The sequence below is a fragment of the Macrotis lagotis genome, chromosome 1 (genome assembly GCF_037893015.1).
Source record: "Macrotis lagotis isolate mMagLag1 chromosome 1, bilby.v1.9.chrom.fasta, whole genome shotgun sequence".
Classification (NCBI taxonomy): Eukaryota; Metazoa; Chordata; class Mammalia; order Peramelemorphia; family Peramelidae; genus Macrotis; species Macrotis lagotis.
In genome coordinates this window covers 246,710,380-246,734,122 of record NC_133658.1, presented here as the reverse complement: position 1 = coordinate 246,734,122, position 23,743 = coordinate 246,710,380, and the positions used below count along the sequence as shown (strand labels likewise).

At 40.0% G+C, this 23,743-nt stretch overlaps 1 protein-coding gene and 1 long non-coding RNA gene across 3 annotated transcripts in view; one reads left to right on the top strand and one right to left on the bottom strand.

Moving 5' to 3' along the window:
- Positions 1-7,605: 7,605 nt before the first annotated feature.
- WFDC2 (WAP four-disulfide core domain 2) lies at positions 7,606-19,591 on the top strand. Of its 2 annotated transcripts, none has more exons than XM_074210105.1 (4): positions 7,606-7,792; positions 8,194-8,331; positions 12,235-12,387; positions 14,674-19,591. In XM_074210105.1, the coding sequence occupies exons 1-3, from the start codon at positions 7,666-7,668 to the stop codon at positions 12,384-12,386; spliced, it is 417 nt and encodes a 138-aa protein (XP_074066206.1). In that variant the 5' UTR covers positions 7,606-7,665; the 3' UTR covers position 12,387; positions 14,674-19,591. The 2 variants fall into 2 exon arrangements, with proteins under 2 accessions (XP_074066206.1, XP_074066205.1); XM_074210104.1 differs by having other exon boundaries at positions 7,607-7,792; positions 14,677-19,591.
- LOC141504802 (uncharacterized) overlaps positions 19,521-23,743 on the bottom strand; it is a 66,649-nt gene continuing 62,426 nt past the window's right edge. The window contains exon 4 of the long non-coding RNA XR_012473476.1: positions 19,521-22,664. This is a non-coding gene — a long non-coding RNA (uncharacterized LOC141504802). The remainder of the gene's footprint in view (positions 22,665-23,743) is intronic.

Sequence of the window (23,743 nt, the reverse complement as noted above, 5' to 3'; positions counted from 1 at the left end):
TCCAACCAAAAAAGAAACAAGAAACTAAGAAGATAAATAGAATATTAGAAAACTTAGATATGGGAGCAGAAAGAATATACCTTTTTCTCAGTGGCACATGATACCCACACGCAAAATTTAGGGCATTAGGGCATAAAAACCTCAAAATCAAATGTAAAAAAAGCAGAAATATTAAAAGTTTTCTTTTTGGATCATAATTCAATGAAATTGCATTCAACAAAGAGCAATGGAATGATAGATTAATAATTGATTGAAAACTAAATAATCCACTCCTACAGAATAAGTGTGTCAAAGGACAAATCATAGAAACAATCATTCATTAAAGAGAATGATAACAAAATGTATGGGATGCAACAAAAGCAGTAATTAGGGGGAAATTTATTTTTTTTAATTCTTACATCAGCAAAATGGGAAAAGAACAAATCAATCAACTGAGCATTCAATTAAAAAAAATTGAAAAAGAACAAGTTAAAAATCCCCAGTGGAACACCAAATTGCAAATCCTGAAAATCAAATCCTGAGATAATTAGATTGAAAGTTTAAAAAAAACAACTATTGACCCAATAAATAAATCTAGGGTCAGGTTTTATGAAAACAGTCAGTAATCTAGAGAAGTCATTGGTTAATTTGCTTTTGAAAAAAATGAAAACTAAATATCCAATATAAAAATAAAAATAATAAAATCCCCACCAATGAAGAAGAAACTAAAGCAATCATTGGTACATATTATATCAAATTATATATCATTAAATCTGTAATTCTGAGTAAAATAGATGAATGTGTATGAAAATGTAAATTACCTAGATTAATAGATCAGAAAATAGAATGCCTAAATAATCCCATTTTAGAAAAAGGAATTGAATAAACTATTAATGAATTCCCAAAGATAAACCCAGATGGGTTTGTGAGTGCATTCTACAAAACATTTAAAGAACAGTCAATTCCAGTACTATACCAACTGTTTGGAAAAATAGGCAAAGAAAGAGTTCTACCAAATGTCTTTTATGACACAAATATGGTGCTAATACCTAAACCAGGAAAAGCTAAAACACAGAAAGAAAATTATAGATCATTTACCTAATGAATATTGATGCAAAAATTTTGGACAAAATACTTGCAAGGTGATTACAGCAGTTTATCACAAAGATTATATACTACAAACGTGGGGTTTATATCAGGAATATAGTATTAGTTTAATATTAGAAAAGCTATCAACATAATTGACCATATCAATAACAAAAGCAATAGAAATCATGATTATCTCAATAGATGCTGAAAAAAACTTTTAACAAAATACAGCACCCATTCCTATTTTTTCTTTTTTCTTTTTTCTTTAATATTTATTCTCATTTTGTACAAATAATGTCTTTTTACATTAATAAAATATTCTTGGTTAAGAGTAAATGAAATACCCCCCCCATAAATATAGACTTGCTTGAGTGATAAAGTAAAGGGGAGAGAAAAAATTAAAATTAAAAAAATAATAGTAATAATCATAGGTGTGGCCAGGTGGTGCAATGGACGGAGCACCAGCCCTGGAGCCACGAGCACCTGAGCCCACATCTGGCCCCATACACCCAACAATCACCCAGCCGTGTGACATGCAAGCCACCCGACCCCCACTGCTCTGCAAAAACCAGAAAAAAAGAAAAGAAGACCCCAAATAAAATAGTAATAATAGTAGGGTTGACTGGGTGGCAGACAGAGCATTGGCCCTTGAGCCAGGAGTACCTGGGTCCAAATCCAGCCTCAGACACCCAACGACCACCCTGCTATGTGGCCCCAGGCAGGCCACCCAGCCCCATTTGCCCTGCACCCCCCCCCCCCCAATAATAATAATAAAAAATGTGCTTCAGTCTTTGTTCCAACACCAACAACTCTGTCGCAGGTGGATCACATTCTTTATGATAAGCTCATGACAAAAGTTACTCCCATATTTTTCCACCATTGCCATTGCTGATCGCAACTCCCTTCTTTCGTATTTCTCCACTACCATGTGCTATATTTTCTCTCTCCTTTCACTCTGACTCTGCTGAAGAGTAGCTGAGTGGCTCAGCAGACAGATTCCCAACTCTGGGGCCAAGAGGCCCCCAGCCCCGATACCACCCCTTAGGCCCAGAATCCACCTGGCCCTATGGTCCCGGACAGGCCATACAATCCCAGCTCCTTGCAAGAAATAAAAAAGAAAATGTGTTATATCTGACCACTCTCCCTCCATGGTCCATCCTCTCCACCATCACTCACATCACTCCCCTTCCCCCTGCTCCCCCCTCCTTCTTACTCCAGATGTCTATACCCCATTGAGTATATATACTGTTTCCTCTCCTAACCACCTCTGATGAGAGCGAAGTTTCCCTCATTCCCCCTTGCCTTCCCCCATTCCATATCATTGCAATAGCTCACGGTAGCCCCCATGGGGGGGGGGCCTAGACTGGGATCAGGATCTGAGTGTGTTCAGAGCCCCAGAGTCCTGTTCCAGGGGCAGAGGACAGAGCTGGGCAGCCTCTCTTCACTCCCCTCCCTGGGCTCAGCTCATGCCCTGGGGGCTCCTGCTTAAGGGCTCCACCTGTTTCTATTCCTAGATCTGGGCTGCTGCTGTGTGCCCTGAGGGCTGGGCTCCACGTGCTCGCTCTGGCAGAGGTCCCCCGCTTTTCACCCAGGTTGTGCTTGATGCTCCCCAGGATGTAGGTCAGGAAATACCCTGCTGCTGTGAGCGGCTCCCAGCACCCTGGCGCTGCATCTGGGAGGCTGAAGTTCTTTCGCTCTGGCTGGCTGCCCCTCTGGCAGGCTGCCCCTCTGACCCTGGGGAGCAGAGCCTTTCTGCTCTTTTCCAGGTTACCTCAAGTAGGAGAAACTGCCTCCCTGGGTCCCTCTTTGGGTTCTGTCTCTCAAAAGTTTAGTTAGAGTCCTTAGTTTATGAGTTTTATCAGAGAGTGCCTAAGATGAGATCCTTTCTTGTCACCATCTTGGCTCCACTACTTGCCAGCACCCATTCCTATTAATGATACTAGAGAGCATAGAAATAAAGGGAGCCTTCCTGAAAATGATAAGCAGTATCTAATACCATCAGTAAGCATTATCTGTAATGGGGATAAGCTATAAGTCTTCCCAATAAGATTAAAGGTGAAATAAAGGTGCCCATTACCATTCAGTATAGAACTAGAAATGTTAGCTATAGTAATAAGAAAAGAAAAAGAAATCAAAGGAAATAGAAAATGCAATAAGGGAAAAAAACTATTACTCTTTGCAGATGATATAATGGTATACTTAGAGACCCTTATAGAATCAACTAAAAACTACTTGAAATAATCAACAATTTTTGCAGAATATAAGATTAGCATAAATAATCAGCATTTCTTTGTATGAACAAGAAAACTCAGCAACAAGATAGGGAAGGAAAAATTTCATTTAAAATAACTTAAACAATAGAAAATAATTGGAAGTCTATCTGCTATGACAAACCTAAGACCTATATAAACACAATCATAAAAACACTTTTCTCACAAATAAAGTCAGACCTAAACAACTGGAAAATGTGAATTGCCCATGGATAGGTTGAGACAATATAATGCTATTGTCATACTAACCAAGCCATTAAAAAATAACTTTATAGAGTTAGAAAAATAAAAACAAAAATTCATCTAGAAGAACAAAAGGTCAAGAATATCAAGGGAATTAATTAAAAAATATACAAAGAAAGGTAGCTTAGCATTACCAGATTTCAAACCATATTATCAAGTTGTAATTGAGAGGTGGATCACTGGAACAGATTAGGTACACAAGACACAGTAGTAAATCACCCTAGGAACCTAGTATTTGATAAACCCAAAGAGCTTAGCTTTGGGGGATAAGAACTCAGTATTTGACAAAAATTGCTGGAAAAAACTGAAAAACAACACAAACTAGATAGAGATCAGCATCTTACACCATATACCAAGAACAGTACGTGTCTAAATCACATGATTTAGACATAAAGGGTGACACCATAAACAAATTAGAAGAGCAAGGAATAGACTGCCTTCCAAAATCTATAGGGGGAAGAATTCATGACCAAACAAGAGACAGACAACATTGCAAAATGTAAAAAATTCTTTTGATTATATTACATTAAAAAGTTTTTGGACAAACAAAGCCAATGCAACTAAAATTAGAAGGAAAGCAGAAAGCTGGGAAACAATCTTTAAAGCAAGTATCTCTGATAAAGGCCTCATTTCTCAAATATATAGAGAACTGAGTCAAATTTATAAGAATACAAGTGAATCCCAAAAGGTCAATAGTGAAAGTATATGAACAGGCAGTTTTCAGATGAAGAAATCTATCAACATAAGCAAAAGTGCTTTAAATCACTTTTGATTAGAAAAGCAACTCAGAAGCATAACTTCATATCTATTAGATTGACTAACATGACAAAAAAAAAGGAAAATGACAAATGTTTGAGAGGAAGTGGGAAAATTGGGACCATAATGCTCTCTGTTGGTAGAGTTGTGAACTGATCTATCCAACTCTTCTGGAGAGCAATTTGGAACTATCCCAAAGGACAACCAAACTGTGCATACTCTTTGATCCAGCAATACAACTAATAGTCTATGTGTGCCAAAGAGATCATGAAAAAGGAAAAGGAACTTCTATGTACAGAAATATTTATAGTAACCCTTTTCATGGTGGCAAAATATTAGGGATTGAGGGAATGCCCATTAATTGGGGAATGGCTGAAAAATCTATAGTATATGAATGCGTAATTATATATAAGGAATTATTATGCCTTAAGAAATGATGAACAGGGGTGGCTAGGTGGTGCACAGTGGATAGAACACCAGCCCTGGAGTCAGGAGTACCTGAGTTCAAATTGACCTCAGACACTTAATAATTACCTAGCTGTGTGGTCTTGGGCAAGTCACTTAACCCCATTTGCCTTGCAAAAAAAAAAGAAAGAAATGATGAACAGGCAAATTTTAGAAAAAACCTGAAAAGATTTATTTGAACTGATACAAAGTGAAGTGAGCAGAACCAGGAAAACTTTGTACACACAGTATCAACAACATTGTGTGATGATCAACTATGAATGACTCTGCTCTTTTCAGCAAAAGAATGATCCAAGAGAAATACAAAGGACTCATAATGGAAATTACTATTCACATCCAGAGAAAGAATTGATGGTCTGAATGCAGATTGAAGCACATTTTGTTCACTTACTTTATTCTTACTCCTGAGTTTTTTCCTTTTGATTTATTTTTAAAAATAATATGCTTTACATGATAACATGTAACAAATATGTTTCATATGATAGCACATGCATAAACTATATCAAACTGCCTACCATTTTTAGAAGAGGGGAGGGGAGAGAGGAAGAAAGAGAAAAAGTTGGAATTCAAAATCTTGTAAAAATGAATGATAGAAATTTTCTTGATATATAATTAGGGAGAATAAAATAGTAATGAAGCAAACATTTCAAAATTTTTTGTTTCTGTTGTTCAGTCATATCCAGCTCTTCATGACCTCATTTAGGGTTTTCTTGGCAAAAGTACTCAGGTGATTTTGCTATTTCCTTTTCCAGATTATATTACAGATGAGGAAACCTAAGTAAATACTCAGGTCACACAGCTATTAAATATGTTGGGTCAGATGTGAACTCAGGGAGATGAGTCTTTCTAACTTCAGGCTTGGCACTCTCTCTACTGTGTCATCTTTGTCCAGATAACCTGGCCCTAAACTCTCATTTCCAGACTCATTGGATATATTCTTCTTTCTCCACTCTGTGATCCTGCCAAATGTCCTTCACCATCACCTGCCTTTTCTCTGCCCACCCTCTAGCCTGGAATGTTCTGCTTCCTTATCTCTGCTTCCTGGAGAAACTGTCTTCCTTGAAGATGTATCTTAGGCACTATCTTCTGTAAAATATATTTGTTGATTCTGCCAAATGTGAGTTCCTTTCCTCCCCTTCTGTTTGTATGTGTGTAAAGTTTGTGTGTGTGTGTACATACATATTTATTAATTTTTATATTTATATTGTATATATTCTTATATGTGCTTGCAGTTCCTTCACTGAAAAGTAAACTTTTAAGACAGGAGGAATTTTTTCATTCCTTGTATTTATATCTCTAGTGCCTGGCACATGGTAGGCTCCTTGATAAATGCTTTTTGTCTTGATGACTTGCTTGCTTGATGTTTTCCATTATGTTCAGATCTGTTCTGACCAAGACAGAGTATATAGCACCCCACTGGTTCTGGATTGGAAACAGAACCCCACCTTTTTTTTTAAATTTAAGGCAAGGGGGGGAGTTAAGAGTGACTTGCCCAAGGTCACACAGCTAGGTAATGATTAAGTATCTGAGGCTGGATTTGAGCTCAGGTTCTTCTGACTGCAGAGCAGTTGCTCTATCCACTACACGGTCTAGCTGACCCCCAAGTAGCATAGATCTGTTAAAATAAAATAAATAAATAAATATATATATATATGTGTGTGTGTGTGTGTGTGTGTGTGTGTGTGTGTGTGTGTGTTTATATATATAGATGTTTTGCACCCCAACCGTGACTCAACGGATTCCAGTTCAGCTTCTGCCTCTCCCTCTCCCTCTCAGTCCCATCTTTGGGGGGGGGGGTCGGGTAAGACAGAACCGGGGATGCAAAAACAGGTTGCCTCTGGCCCTGGTTGCCAGTGCATAATGGGGGAAGAATCCCGAGATCCCGGAGTCTGCAGAAGAAGGGGTGAACCACAGGGCCCCTGGGAGAGGCCCCTTGCAGCACCAGGTCAGTGCTCACAGAACGCAACCTAGCAGCGAGAGCCAGCCGCGGGAGGCGAGGTAGCTGCCCTCTGCGTGCCCCTGGCCAGGAGCTGAAAGCCTGCCTGGGGCTGGACGCTCCACCCCCCCTCCCCAGACACTGACTGTTTCCTGAGCTCAGAACAAACATAAACCTAGCTTGGTCACCTCTTAGCTACCGTGGGAACCGCCCCTCCCAGAGCTGGCATGTCCCTGAGTCCCTGGAGGTAATCAGGGGCTAAGCACACCGGAGCGGGAAGTGGGGGGAGGGAGGAGCTTCTGAGCTGCTTCTGGCTGATCCCCCAACTTCTCCCGCAGGACCGGGGACATGTACCCCATTCCCCTCAAAATAGCCCCTGGGAGCCAGAATGTCTGCTCTTCCCACTGAGGTTCTTTCTTCTGCCCTATCCTAGCTATTTCCTAGTGTTCCCCTTTGCTCTAGGCCACAGGTGTCCTGGAAATTGGGGAAACTCTTGAGGCTCAAATGGGAATCCGGGAGTGCCTTGGTATGCAGTTCAAACCCATCCTAGTGCCTCCCCCAGAGTCCAGGTGCTCTACGGTCCAGGCAACTCCTCTGCTCTCAAAGGATGGAGCTCGCCACCCCAGGGCGAAGAGAGTTGATACAGAGCCCAGAGACGGACGGTAGGTCCCCAGTCTAGCTGAGCTTGACCGCTACGCCTTGTAACTGCATTTCCTGGTTCCCATCTGGGCCAAGAACAACACCTGATCTTAAGGGATTGTGAAATGGAATGAGGTGGCAGCCGGACCTCGCCATCCCCTTGCCCCCACCCAATCCCCCTCCCCGCAGCTGGCTCTCTCCCCGCCCTCTCCTCCGCCCCGAGCCTCAGGCTCTTACAGTTTAAATCCCCCACTGGGAAGGTCAGATCTAAATCCCCCGCAGCACGCAATGGCCCGCCAACTCGCCCCCTTCTCGGCGTTCTTCAGCGGCCTCTGCCTCTTCTTCCTCCTGGACCTGGCCCCCGCCAGCGGCCAGAACCACACTCTGGACCCCGTCATCTGGCAGAATCGCACTGGTCAGTACCGCTGTCGGGAGAGTGGCGGGGTGCCTAGGGGGCGGGGGCGATGGAGGCGAGGGGGAGCCGCTGAGTCTCAGCCTCTGGGTACCCGGGAACCACAGGAGGAGCCTGTGGGATCACCCTCGGGCCAGGCCCTGCAGGAACTTCCCAGGGAGTCGGAATTGGGGGACAGGTCTTAGATTTGTCCCTTGGGTGTGGGTAGAAAAGAATTGGGGGCTGAAGATGGAGAACTCGGAGGCAACAGGTGGAAGTACCTGGAAACTGGAGAGATCATGGGATTCTGGGGTACAGGGAACCAGAGATCAAGGAAAACCTGAAACTCCAGCCCGAGATGGATGATTTGGGGCTGAAGGTGGAGTTGTCGGATGGGGCCCTCCCTGACCTTCCTTTGCTCTCAGAAGCAGAAAAGGAAGGCGTGTGCCCAGAGACACGGGAGACCTTCGACTGCCCCAATGAATGTAAGACTGACGGAGACTGTCCTGAAATCCTAAAGTGCTGCACAGTTGGCTGTACTTCCATCTGCAGAATCCCCAATGGTAACCTATTTGTTCCCCCTATCCACCTGCCCCCCAACCACAGGACTGTGGAGTCCTCCAAGCTCCTGGCCTCCCTAGCTAAGTAGGACTTCAAGAGAGCTGTCTCCTTATCCCCCCCCCCCCCCCCCCCCCCGCCATTCAGTGGGGGGGGAAGAATACTAAGTTCTGCCCCCCCCCCCCCAAGTCTGGCTCCCTCCTTGTACAGCCCTCCCTAGTCTGTGGTGCATGACGGTTTCCGGGCTCACACAGCTGGGACATTGTTCCCAGGAAGCCTGAAGGGGTGGAGAAGGGGCCACACCCCAGGGACTGGGGGTTCCTGAGGCATTTGGGCCGACTGGGGCCTAGAAGTTCTGTCTACTTCTACCACAAACTCCCACAGCAAAGCATTCAGATTCCAGCCAAAGAAGCATCCTAATCATCTGGCTTCTCTGGATCAGAATCCAGTTGTAGGGAGGGAAAGACAAAAGAATGGGATGGTATAATGTCCCTTGTATGGACTGTGCAATCTAATCCCAAATTTTTCTAAGAAAGAAACTGAGAAGGGATGACTGGTCCAAATCAGTTAAGAGAATTGAAGTTAGAGGATTTAGTTGAGCTCTGGGATGTCCAAACTGCCTTGTTTCCAGTCTGAATTGTTTATTTTCATTATCTGTTTTCACTAGAGCCTGGTTCATATAGTTTGTTGTGTGTCCTTCTTTTTCTCCAGACAATCATGACTTCAGAGAGGTGATGCCAAGACATGCAAGTGAATTGAATTTAAGTGAGGGGGTGCTGTGTAAAGTTGGTTTGATATGACTACCCAGTACCAAGGGACTTTGGGGTTTCCATCTTTAATCCTGGAGCTTCATTTTGTCCAGTCTTTCAATCTCCACTGCCAGACCTTCTGAAGTGCTGAGACTGGGACCTCCTAGGAAAGGGGCTAAAATAAGCCAGGATTAAGGCAGAACTCCCTAAGAAGGGTAGAGATACCCTGGCCCAAATCATTTAGCTTCTTTGGTTAGGAAAACCTCCTTCTCCTTCTAGAGAGGTTAGAGAGACACTTGCTAAAAGATCCCAAACCTTTCTGGGTCTTCATTCTGTCTTCAATAAAAAAGAGACTAAAGTAGCAGACCTCCTAAGTTCCCTTCCAGCATTATCTTAATGATTGCATGTAATGGCAGAATTGACAATACAGGCCATTCAAAAAAGGTTTTACTTTCTGTTACATCCAAGCTGCCTTCTTTCTCAAAGTTAAATGATCAGGGGCAGTTATAGGTTCACTAGAAATTGAGAGTGAGATTGAAATCAACAGAAAATTAGATCTGAGAGAAAGGAGAGATGAAAGAAAGAAGCTAATTTTGGAGCTCCTTTTTAGAGGTAATGACTAAAAAAAGCAAAAATGGATAAATAAGGCATGAAAAAGTCAGGGAAGGAACCTGATATTAAGTAGGCTCCTGCATTAGGTTCAGGAACCTTTTCCCCATTCCACACAGATCTCCTCATGTTGTTGGGAGATAGGATCTTCCATACTCTATTATTGGTGACCCTGGATAATATAAAGGATATCCTTTTACCTAACTGGGGAGAATTGACTCATTTCTGCTTGTAGGTCAAAAAGTGTTTGAATGACTTGCATGTATATTGATGGTGGAGGAAATATACAGATGAGTGGACAAAGGGAGTGTTTAGATCTCTACAGGTGTGTGTGTGTGGGTGTGTGTGTGTGTGTGTGTGTGTGAATGGTTCTAGGGTTCTGTACAAGTTTAAATGAATGGCAGCATATGTGTAGATTATATGAAGTATGGGTTAGAGGGTTATTGTTGCTGTGTGTGGTTAAAGGTAGAATGTATAAGAGTATGTAAATGAACTTAGTGTAGCTAAGTGTGCTGATAAGTATGAATGCATGAATATGAGTGGTGGGGATATTGAGAGGGTAAACAGAGATATCAGAGTGAGGAACTTGGAAGACTTTTTGCCAACCTCAAAGTTCAAAGCAACTCCACCTCTGAATCCCTATATTGGGGAAAGGGAAGCCCTTGCCAAGACCTGGAATTCTTGAGAGCTAGCAAACATTCTGTATAAAATGAGGGGTTTTGGACTAGATGACTTCTAAAGTCTCTTCCAGCTCTAAATCTATGATCTTTTGATCTAATGAATGAGCCAATTACTATTTAATCAGAAGCCCAGTTCTGTACTATGAGATCAGAAAAGACCACCTACCACAGGGTGTGCGAATTGATTGCTAAAAAATTGGTCACTAGGGGGTGGCTAGGTGGCACAGTGGATAGAGCACTAGCCTTGGAGTCAGGAGTACCTGGGTTCAAATCTGACCTCAGACACTTAATAATAATTACCTAGCTGTGTGACCTTGGGCAAGCCACTTAACCCCATTTGCCTTGCAAAAATCTAAAAAAAAAAATTGGTCACTGAAAGAGTAAAGATAGTCAGGGTTGACTCAGTAGCACTGAGAAAGGGCAGAGTTGATCTTTGGAGCCCTCCCTGATGCCAATACTTGAGCTGCCCATTGTTCCATCTTGACAACACTTAGTAGATAGATAGCTAAAGTATCACTTACTAGGGTCCAGGAATTTTTTAAAGTATTTGGATACAGAAAGCAGAAAAGAGAATCCTTACCTTAAAGGTCTTATAATCTAATGGAGGAAGGCAATACATATAGGGGAACTGGGCAGTGGAGGATAGAGGAAAAGGAAGGTAAGACTTCTGAAGAAAGGTCAGAGAGTAAGAAGTAGAACCAGGAGTGAAGCAACCATGCTCTGGACATATCATAAATGATGGTTCTAGATTCTAGAATGTTGGAGGGTACAGAAGAGTAGAACCAAAAGCATAGAATGACAGAGCTGGAGGGGATTTTCAAGTTTGTTTGGTCCCATCTTCTCATTTTTCAAAAGTCCAGAGGAAGGGAAATGACTTGTCCAGGATCACTCAGTGGCTTAATAACCTAACTAGAGAAGAATTTGTTTCTGGATTCCCAGTCCAGAACTCTGTTACAAACCCTATAATTCTCTGTGCCTTCTTCTCCCCAAATCTGTACTTAGGAGAGGTTTTGCAATCAGGTCACCTATTGATAATCCTTTATGTATTGACTTGCCCCATTAGACTATAACCTCCTTGAAGGTAGGGACTCTCCTGCTTTTTTGTGACAATGTCCATTAGAGGGTCTCCTTTCTTGAGGGACTGACCTTCTCAGTCTCATTACAATCTCTGGAATAAAACTTCTATCTCCAAGGAAAGGAGGTCAGACATCAGGGTGTAGGTAGAATTGAAATTTGGGAGATCTAAGGGTGTCTTCCTAGACACCTTAGAATCATACCAAAAAGGCAACATGACTATGAGGAAAGCAAGTTCTGGTGAAAGAATTCATGTCATTATTTTTTATTATTAAATATTTTATTTATTTTTCCTACTACATGCAATGGTATTTTTCAACAATCATTTTTTTTTGCAAGATTTTGAATTTTACATTTCCTCCTCTTTCCCCTTCCCATGAAAGAAAGCTATACAGGTATAACATGGTTGTCATTTTTAACATTCATTTTAAAATTGGAATTCCAAATTCTCTCCCTTTCCTAAGTCCCTCCCCAATCCACTGAGAAGGCAAGCAACATGATTGATACCTGTTATACATGTGAAGTCATGAAAAACTTATTTCAATAGTAGACTTGTTGCCAAAAACGATTATTTTTTTAATAATGTGTCCCTCACATTTCTATAATACCTTTCATTTACAGAATGCTTTGTTCACCATAGTCTCTAAGTGGTAGAAAGTTCAGATATTACCTTGCTCATTTTTCCTACTAGAACTTTCCATTTCTGTTAGTATACTGGGGGACTATCTTATCTGCCAGGGAGCCTTGCTTAGATTCCAAGTTTCAGAAGCTCTGCTTCCTCTCATTCTTTCCCCAGAAAAGAAAGGGAAATGTCCTGATGGTAGCAGTAGCATCTCTCTGCTGGGATTTTGCAAGGACGAGTGTTCTGAAGACACTGATTGTTCTGGAACACTCAAATGCTGTATCAATGGCTGTGGAAACTTCTCCTGCCTCTCACCTGAGGACTGAGGTGGGTGGGGGATGAAGGGAAGGGGTCTGGGGTCTGGGCAAAGATGGGAGTCTTCTGGAGTGGGCAGGGAGGGAATAAGTATTTGTTCCCCAGGGTCTGCTGTGGCAGGCACTAGGCTAAAATGCTTTTACAAATATTATCTCATTTAATTCCATAGCTCCCAGATGGCGGGAAGGTCTTGACACAAGGCTGGGAGAATTCAAGTGGGAATAAAATATTGGACCCTTTTTGAAAAGTCCTATTTTCTAGCCTCAGATATTTTTCTCTGGTTAGAACCAAGGAAGAATTCTTGTCTAAGGAACACAGGGAGCACTTGTAGGCTGAGAGAGTCAGACAGCATGACAGAGCAGAAAATACTCAAAGGGATGAGAAGCGAGAACAGCTAGGTTCAAACCCAGGTTTGGGAGTTTGAACTCCTCCCCCTTGAGTCTCTCCCTTAACTTTCCTGGGTCTCAATTTCCTGATGGGGGATGGTGTTCAACACCCTTAAATTCTCTCTGACTTCAGGGTCTAAAGTCTGGGGTCCTTGGGAGGTGATGCAGGAAAGAAATCATATATAGAGAGAGCTTCATGAGGAGGGAGGTAGTGAGTAGTGATAAGAAATAGGGAGAGTCTTTGGCTGCTTCCTTGGGATGGGAGCTTTAATAAGCTGAAACTTTAGCTTTCTCTGGGTTTATATTTCGATTTCTTTCTCTAGGGAAAAAAAAAAAGATGAGGCTAAACAGAACTATTTTTGCCTCAGTATCTGATATATGGTCTCATTTTCAAATGGGGCCTCCCTGAACTGGACTTATAACCTGAAATCTGTCACTGTTCCTGCCTTGCTCTATGACTCTAAATAGGGTCTCAGTTTCTTCCCTTGTAAAATAAGGATAACAATACTTGCAATATCTAACTTAAAGGGTAGTAAGGAAATAGTTTTATAAAAACTTTAAAAGCTAAATAAATGGGAACTATTTTATTAATTTTACATAATAATAATAGTTTTGCAGCTATGAATTAGTAGGGCACTTTTGTTCAACCATGTCAGGCTCTTTGTAACCCCATATGGAGTTTTCTTGGCTTAAGTGCTAGAATGATTTGCCATTTCCTTCTCTAATGGATTGAGGGAAAGAGAAGCTAAATGACCTGCCCAGGGTCACACAACTAGTAAGTGTCTGAGGATGGATTCTGACTTCCTGAGGTAAGTGACACCATGATGAGGAGTCAGGAAGAGTCATCATCCTGAGCTCAAGAAGCAAAAGTAGCATGTTTAGATCCTGGCTCTCCTTCCTATTCCTTGGTTGACATTGGGCAAATCACCAAATCTCTTGGGCCCTTCATTCTATATGTATAAAATGCCTTGGACTTGAATGCTTTCAGCTCTGATAGATTCTCACAGGTTCTATAAAAGGGCAGAGCCAAGATTCAAACTCAGGTCCTTTCACTTTGCTACCTCTGTACCCAAAATCATCCTGGTTCCTTTTCCAAGATGTTTTTCAGTTCATCAAGTGCTTTCTTCACAGCAAACTTGTGAGATTAGTAAAGCAAGTAAGCAAAGATTTCACACTTAGGAAGGAATCTCTAGTCCAACAGTTGAGAAAACCTGAAGCCCAGAGAAAGTGGAATTTTCTAAAGGCTACACAGGTATAATAAATAATAGAGCTGCTATTTGAACCCAAGGCTTCTGACTCAAATCCACTGTTCTTTTCACTCTTCCACATTATCCCCACTTTATGGAGGAGTAAACTGAAGTCCAGAAAAAGGAAAGAACTTGCCAAAAGGTATCATTGTTTTTGTTCAGTTGTTTCAGTCATGTTTACCTTTTCATGATCCCTTATGGGATTTTCCTGTCAAAGATAGTGGAATAGTTTTGCTATTAACTTCTCTACTTATTGTACAGATGAGAAAACTGAGGCAAACAGGGTTAAATGACTTGCCCTGGGTCACACAGCTATGTACCTAAAACCAGATTTGAGTTCAGGAAGATGAGTCTTCCTGACTCCAGGCCTGACTCTGAGGTTATCTTGTCTTGAACAGGTGTCTCCTCCACAACATACCAACAGTTGTGTTCTTTGAGTCACTTCTCTTGAATATTTTCAGTGAGTAAGAAACCCTGTAGCTCCACGTAGCACTTTTGGATAATGGGAAGGATATTTTCTCTTTCCTTAGGTCTAATATAAGTCATTTAGTTTTTTAACAAAAGTCACCCTGATCCTGGGGGCTCATGGATGCTTTAAAGTTATACTTCTAGTCAAACCAGATTAGCTATTCTTGGATGTGATTATTACCCTTCTTTTCTACCAGCAGTTGGACAAGCTCAAGACAGAAAGCTGCTCACTGACCTATCCTCTGCTCTCCCATCTTCTGGGCCCTCGGACCCCATGCTGAATCATGAATCAGCCTCTCCCTTCCCTTCTGGGCTTCAAGCTTCCTCTTTTGGTCTGACCACACCTAGTCAGCACATCAATAAAAAGATTGATCCTTGTACTAGCAGCACTGTGGCCTCCTTTCTTGGCAGCTAATAGGGATGTGGGTGGTTTGTTCCTGGAATTTTGGGGGGAGGTTTTGGAGAAGTGGAGAGATAGGAGCAATTGGAGAAATTTAATTGAACACTGGGCTCTACCATGGGCAAGACTGCAGTCTCATAACCTCAGGAAGAGTAGGAACCTCACCTTGTCTGGTCCACACCATGGAGGGAATCTCCTCTATATCTTCCTTGACAGGTGGTCTTCCACTTGAAGACTATTAGTGACTGTCTTCTCAGGCAATTCTACCCTACTATTAGAAAACTCTTAACTGGAAATTATTTCTTACATCCAACAAAAATAGACCTCTCTGCAACTCTTTGAACCCTACCCTATTTGTTGCAGAATATAACTAACATCTCTTTTAGGATTTCAGGATGTTTTGAAGATATCAATCAAAACTCCCTTAAGTTTTCTCTTTTCCAGGATAAACATCTCCACTTTCTTCCAGTGGTTCTCTTTATGTATTGGGCAGACATAAAGCATGAAACAGAGAATGATGCTACACTTGGGCACAATCAATCCATGCTTTCTGTACCCTTGGTTACATGATGTCTAGCCCCTTCATCATTCTAGCTGCCTTTCTCTGAACTCCTTCCAATTTATTAATGGCCTCCCTAAAATGTGGTGCCCAAGACTAAACACAGTACTCCATATATGATTTGTGTAGGATAGAGGACAGTGGGACCTTCCCTGAAGTTTTGTTTTGTTTTTAAGGTTTTCTCAAGGCATTGGGGTTAAGTGGCTTGCCCAAGGCCACACAGCTAGGTAATTATTAACTGTCTGAGACCCAGTTTTAACTCAGGTACTCCTGACTCCAGAACTGGTGCTTTATTCCCTGCGCTACCTAGCCGCCCCTTCCCTGAAGTTTTAAAGAACAGGGTTTGCTTTTTGACATGGGCTACTTATCTCTAAGGAAGAGAAATGACCTCTGAAGGTAGTGGGCTCTCTAAATTTCAGTTTAGAGTTGGGTCCTGTAATATAATCTATAAAAATTGAAGGGGATGAGGAGGAGCTATCTAGATGAAGCCCATTGTCTAAATCCAGTCTAAATGAGAAACTTGCCTGGGGGTTGCATAGATGGTGCCTGGGTGAGTTACTGGAACCCTCAGGGCTCCCAGATTTGGAGGCTCACTGATTGGTCCTGCCAGAGCTCCTTGGTACCAGTGCTACTGCCCACTGCCCAGGCCTTCCCCTCTTCCAGGACATTGAACTTGAGACATTTCTTAGGGCAAATACTCAGATAGTGAGTCCAAGGGTGTGTTCCCACTTGTGTTCAAATGGTGGCAGTACAGACCCACTGAAAACCTTCAGGAGTGTGCTTTCCTTGGTTTATGTTTTCCCTTGTTCCTGCTTGAAATGAAATGACACTCACTTCCCTTTTGAGTCTAAGATGTGCACACAAGTTTTATTAATACAAAGTGAGAGTGCCAAGTTAAACAAGGCAAACAGTTAAAGAGCTTTCACAATTCACAAGATTTAATTCCCATAGCTCCCAGAGGGTATTTGTACCATCTTGAAGTCATTTGTCTCGGAACAGGAAGATCATAGCAGTCAGTGGTGGATAAATTTTAAAAGAACTAAATAAGCCCGGTATGAAATTCCTATACAAATGAGAAATTAAGTATTTCAGATAATGAATAAATATGAAATTAAAACTATTCTATTTAACTTTCATTTGACAATAGAAAGGTGCTTATAAAAAACAATTTTTGTTTTTGATGTGACTATATTTCATTGTATGCCTGTAATGAATAGATTTTTTTATGGATGTCAATAACCTTTTTTTTGAGGTGAGTCCAGATCTGTGATTTCATTGGTTCCTGTTCAGGAAAGTTCCTCTACCAGCCTGGAATTGTTCTGTATTTTTACTGCTAAAGAGTCACCTGGGGCACTGAGAGATTGTTAATAGCCCAGCTATGCAATAGCAAGTTTTTACAGTCTGCTTGTAGGAAACCAAGTGTATTTGACATAAGTAATATATGATTCCAAGTCTTAAAGCTATTTTACACAATAGCACCAGCATGGCAGTAAACTTATGCAAAATAAAAACAAAATTAAAATTTTAATTTATAATCTACATTTTACAATGTCCAATGAAAATTATAGAAACTTAATAGAATCAGTAACAGTAAGTATAAGGGAAATAAATTCAAGATATTTGTGGAGAGCAATGGAGTTTTTTGGTCTGTTTTTGCAAGGCAATGGGATTAAGTGACTTGCCCAAGGTCACACATCTAGGTAATTATTAAGTGTCTGAGGCTGGATTTGAATTCAGGTACTCTTGACTCCAGCCAGTGCTCTATCCACTGTGCCACATAACTGCCCCAAGGTCATTTTTTAAAATAGAATATTTTTGTTTGATTTTTTTGATTTAGGAAAATAAGAAATCAATATAACTGTCTTTCATCAATTAGCAGCACTTCCCACTACACTTGAAATAATTGCTATTCTCTGCAAAATGAAGTACAATTTTTTCAGCAAATTCAGCAAGAATTGTTATGGGGCAAAATGGACTTTCCTTCAGGTAAAAAATATGAGAGAACAAATCTACAAAATCTTATTGAACAAACAAGGGATCTAAATTTTTATTTAATATATTTTCCCCCCAAATTACTTGTCAAGACAATTTTGGTGTTGCTTTTTTTTTATATTTTGTTCATTTATTTTTTCTGACTACATACAACAGTAGTTTTCAAGTGTCTTTTTTGCAGGGTAGCTAGGTGGATAGAAACCCGCCCTAGAGAAAGGAGAACCTGAATTCAAATTTGACTTCAGACACCTAATATTTATTTAGGTAGGTGACCTTGGGCAAGATACTTAATCCCATTGCCTTGCCAAAAAAAAAGGATAGTTTTTTTGCAAAATTTTGAGCTTTAAATTTTTCTTCTTACCTACATTCCCTGCCCCTTCCCCTGACAGAAAGCAATCTAATATAGGCTATACATGTAAAGAAGAAACAAATCAAATTCGAAAAAAAATCAGAGAAACTAAAACATAATACATAAGACAACTTTTAAAAATTGAAAATAGTTAGTTTTGATCTGCATTTGAATAGTATTCCTTTTTTTACAAGATTTTGAGTTCCAAATTTTTTTCCCCTCCCTCCTCTATTAGGTAAGCAATTTGATATAGATTAAACATGTGGTATCATAAAACAAATTTCCATATTAGTCTCTATTGGGGAAGAAGAAACATCAAAAGGAAAAAACACATAAAAGAATAAAGTAAATGAAAAAATATGTTTCAATCTGCATTCAGAATCCACAGTTCTTTGGCTGTAGGAAATAATTTTCCATCATGAGTCCTTTGTTTTTGTCTTAGATCACTGTATTGTTGAGAAGAGCTGTGTCATTCAAGGTTGATTATCACACATTGTTGCTGATACTGTGTACGATGTTTTATTGGTTCTGCTCATTTCACTCTGTATCAATTCATACAAGTCTTTACAAGGTTTTCCTGAAATCTGCCTGTTCATCATTTCTTATTATGTAATAGTGTTCCATTTCATTCATATACCACAGTTTGTTCAGCCATTCCCCAATTGATGAATATCTCAATTTCCAGTATTTTGCTACCATGAAAAGGGCTGCTATAACTATTTCTGCACAAGCAGCTCCTTTTCCTTTCCTTATGATCTCTTTGGGATACAGACCTAGAAGTGGTATTGCTGGATTAAAACCATTTGATTGCCCTTTAGGCATAGTCCCCAATTTGTCTTGAGTATGGTTTAATCAGCTCACCACTCCACCAACATTGCATCTGTGTCTCAATTTTCCCATATCTTCTCTAAAATTTATCATTTTTCTTTTTTGTCACATTAGTCAATCTGATAGATGTGAGGTGGTACCCCAAAGTTGTTTTAATTTTTATTTCTCTAATTAAAAGTGATTTAGAATTTTTTTTCTTCTTATGCCTATAGATAATATGGATTTCTTCATTTGAAAACTCCCTGTTTCTATCCTTTGATCATATATCATTTGGGCTCTGGCTTGTATTGTTATAAATTTGATTCAGTTCTCTGTTTTGAGAATTGAGGCCTGAATCAGAGATACTTACTGTAAACATTATTTTCCAGCTTTCTGCTTTCTTTCTAAACTGGTTGTTTTGTTTTGGTTTGTATAAAAACTTTTTAAATTTAATATAATTAAGATTATCTATTTTACTTTTCATCATATCCTCTATCTCTTTTACCTGTAACTAATTTAAAGTTCTCCTTTAAAAATTTAGATGTTATAACATTGATTCTAAAGGTGCATATATGTTTAGTATTGATATTACTTCATTGTCTCTGGTACCTTTTAGCAAGATGTAGTTTCCTTTTTTGTCTTTTTTTAATTATTTCAATTTTTGTTTTTACTTTGTGATCAGGATCGCTACCCCTGCTTTTTTTTTAAGCTTCAGTTGAAACATAATGGATTCTGCCCAGGTCCAGTGGCTTTATTCTGTGTGCTTATTCTCTCTCTGCTTCAAAGGTGTTTCTTGTAAACATATTGTAGGATTCTGGTTTTTGATCCACTGTGCTATTTGCTTCTGATTTATGGGAGAGTCCATCTCATTCACATTCATGGTTATGATAACTAATGTGCATTTTCCTCTATTTTATTTTTCCTGCTGTTTATCCTCTCTCTCTCTCTCTCTCTCTCTCTCTCTCTCTCTCTCTCTCTCTCTCTCTCTCTCTCTCTCCTCTCTCTCTCTCCATCCTTTCCCTCCTAACCAGTATTTTGCTTCTGTCTACTGCCTCCCTAGGTCTATCCTTTCTTCTGTCAATCTCCACATCACCCTCCTTTACTTAATCTCCTCCCCTCCTACTTTCTATTGAGTAAAATAGATTTCTATATTCAACCAGTTTTGTGTATTTTTTTCTTCTTTGATGATGATAGTAAGGTTCCAGTTCTTACTTTACTGTTGGGTAAGATGGATTTGGGTATAGTCCCCAGTTTTTCTCCAGTTGACTCACCAACTTTACATTTGTGTCTCAATTTTCATGTCCATTTTCATGAGAGTGAGGTTCAAGTTCTTATTCAGTTGGGAAAATGTGAAGTCTTGTCAGTCCTTGGATGAAATCTAATAAGATATAAGGCAAAGTTGACTTTGATAGAAAAAATTAGACACATTTCTGGGTATGAATATCAGAGAATCTAGCAATGAATTGGATCAAACTTTGAGAGTGAAAGTGATTTAAAGAGGCAGATCATTACCTCTATAATCAGAAGGTAGCAAAGATGAAAAAAAGAGAAAAGTTATCTGTCCTCTCTCAACTCCTTACAATATAATGACCAGAGGTTGACTTTGTGAACTTCAAAAGGTCAGGAAATTTGGGTTTCCTTTTGTAAGTCAATCAATAAAGATTTTTTAAAGCACTTATTATATAGTTGATGGCCCAGAAATACCAGTGACCTGAGACAAAGCAAGGAAAAATCGTTTCAGGACTGAGTTATATCCATCTGAGGAAATCTTCATGATGAAGTGAGAAAAGACTCCTATGAAACCAGGAGTTGTGCCACTCCTTTCTAATGTGCATTCTCTAAACCCATTCTCCCAATGGACTTTGTATGAATAAGGAGAGAGTGTGTTTCTGGTTTGGGAGGATATTTCTTTATCATTTATTCCAACTATACCTCCTTAATAAATAACCTTTTCTAAAAACCAATTCACTGGTTAATTATTGAGGAGCACACCAGATAGGGGCTTCTGAGCAAACAGCTCTAGAAAATTTCAGTTCATCAGGGTTTCTCCTAGAATCATGAGAACAATTGTAAACTTCCCACTTTGGACCCTACCTGCCAGTACTAGTAGGAGATGAAGAAGTAGACCTAGAAGAAGAAGTAAACCTGGTCTCTCTACCAGTGCATGTTGGTACCTTCTCTAAAACTTAAGGTCTTAGACAGTTGCCTCAGGCACTGATAGGTCAAGTAACTTGCCTGGGTTCATCCAGTCAGTATATGAAGAGGTAGGATTTAAATTCACATTCAGGTTAGATCTCTTACTACCTCCATTTTACAGTTAAGTAAACATGTTCACTGAAATTAAGAAACTTGCCTAAGGTCACAAAGTCAGTCATTGGTAGAATGGGATAAGAGCCCAGGTCTTCTGGTTCTTAAAGCTGAGTTCTTTCCAACATGCCATGGACAAATATTTGTTGATATGGTATATACATAGAGATAGGTAAACATATAGTCAAATATTCCCCACCTTACAGCCAAATCACTGTTTCATATTCATCCCAAAATGTATAGAGATTTTCCAACTTAGACAGACACTCTCCCAAAACAGATATACTCAGAGCTCAAATCTTCTCCCTTACCCCAACTCTGAAAAGCACAGGTAGATCTTTAGTCAAGAGGGTGAATGGATGGATGAGCTGATGTAAATAATCACATAGTTCATGGATCTAGAGACCATTCAATTTAATTTTCTCTTTTTTACAGAAGAAGAAGTAAATGAGGTCCAAGGAATCAATTCTCCAGTATTGTTTAAGCACCTATCATATGCCAGGTCTTGTCCTGGGCACTAGAGATAAAGCATGAAATAATCTCTCCTTTCAAGGAGATTGCATTCTAATTAGGGGGACAAGTCCATATCTAAAAATATACAGCATAAATAAACACACAAATATGTGTAAAGTAATTAAAGACTAGTTTGAACTACGTCTTAAAAGAAAAGAAGGCTTCTAGGGAACAAATGACACAGAAAAAAAATTTAGAAACTCAGAAATACATAAAATACATGTAATAGTATTTTGTAATACCAACATTTTATCTTTTAATACCATAAAAATTCAGACTTCTTCCCTAGTACAAAATAAGGGTCAAAATTTTTTTATGTGGATTTTCCAGATCAGATGTGGATTGCTGGATTTTGATTCCAAGCAATGCACCTCCTACTGTTCAATGCTTCTGCTAAAGTACAAAAAGACCTGAGATAAATGAGAGGCATTTCATTGCCATGCAGTAAATGAAGTGAGGGATTAAAACCCATACATATCTTCAGTGGAGGAGGCTGGTCAGGTAAAAACTAGAATAAAAACTAGGTAATGGGGACTCTTCTGCTGACCTTAGATTAAGAGGAAAGAGAAAGTATGTGAATGTGAGGCTCACTCCCCCAGAGGATGGTGATTCACCTGGATGTGAATGACTCTTCCCTCCTAACCTATGACAGATGGAACTTGAGGATGATGGGAGATGTAGAGGAGAAAGATGGTATTTGATTTTCTCCATCTCTCCATTCCTCCACCTGTTCCCTGAATTATTTTTCAATCCTTTGCTTTCTTTTTTTCTGTCTGTTCCTTAGGGATTCCTCCATGATGGGGGCAAGAGGGAAGACTCTGGTTACAGGCAGCTCATAATCCATCACAGAGGTAGCAGCAGTTCTTGGCAGGAGCTCTACAGACCCCCAGAGGAAGGGCTCCAGGCCAGACCAGAACCCAATCATCTACTCCAGTGGGAAAGATTGGCAGACCATGGGCTTGTTGCCAGGTCAATAGAACATATTTTCCATAGACTCAAGCCAGGAAATCTCTGCCCAGAGAGCAGCCACAACATTTATCTCATCCAAGGGCAGAGTTCCCATTGGCAAGAGAAGGGAATGGACTAGATTGCACTAGATTTGATTAAGATCTACTTATGAAAACAGGAACAACTGCTTCCTACAGGGCTGAAAGGGGAAGGAATGCCTCTTCCCATCTTGTATCCACAGAGTTGAGGTCCTTTCACTCATGACCAATAGTTCTTCTCATCTCTAGGTTTACAGCTTCCAATTTCTTAATCTCTAGAGAAAAGAGGAAGGGAAATAAATGTTATACAGAGATAAAAACTCTGGATTTGGATTCAAAGGATGTGGATTCAAGTTCTGACCTTGCCACTCACTATCTGTGCAACCTTTGACAAGTTACCCAACATTTTGGGTCTTCAGTGTCCTCAACTATAAAATAAAGGGACTGGAGTGGACAAACTCCAGTTCTAAATCTATATTCCTTTTCAGATCCCCTTAAATCATGAATTCTAAGAATCATGGACCTTGGAACCTAGAGTTTCTTCTCTGTGAAGGGTATCCAGTTCCTCTGTATATGTTTCTTCCTTCTCTTCCTTTTGGAGCTTGCTTCTTCCTAAAGTATCAGCTCTCAGTAGCGCTAAAAGTTTGATAAATTCTGGTCAATGACTTTTATTCATGCCAGAAATTTTGCCCTTTGTTTGAGGGAGCAGTAGTTTAGATTTGATGGTTAAAGGGAAGACTTTTTTTTTAAACCAATTTTAAACCAATTTTCTTAGTTTCATGTGTGTTAGTTGTTTGCTTTTTAATTGATATTTTCAATTACATATTATGAAAGTTTTCAACATTCATGCACTTGCATATCTATAAATTACACATTTTTCTACCTGCCCTTCTTTTCCATCCCCTTTCCCTCAGCAGCAAACAGTTCATTTGTGTTTAATATGTTTACATATTAGCCACTTAGGGTAAAGAAAGGAAACCATGGGATAAGAAGGAAAATATAAGAGAAATTTTTAAAAAGTGAACATAGTATCCATTTGGATTCTGTGGGGTTTTTTTGGTTTGTTTTCTTCTGGATGCGGATAGTGTTGTCCATTGCAGGTCTCCCAGGGTTTTCTTAGTTCTCTGAACTGCTGTGAGGAGCTGCAGCCATCAAAACTGGTCAATTCACAATGTTGTTGCTAATGTGTACCATCAAATCTATTGGTTCTGCTTAAAGGGAAGACTTTTTTTTCTCTTTCTTTTTTTAAAAAATTTATTTTCATCCATTTGTACATATAATTTCAAGTTACAAAGTTTCCCTATACCCTCCATTCCCACCCCCCCTCCCTTCAGTTGGGAATGGTCAAGTTAGC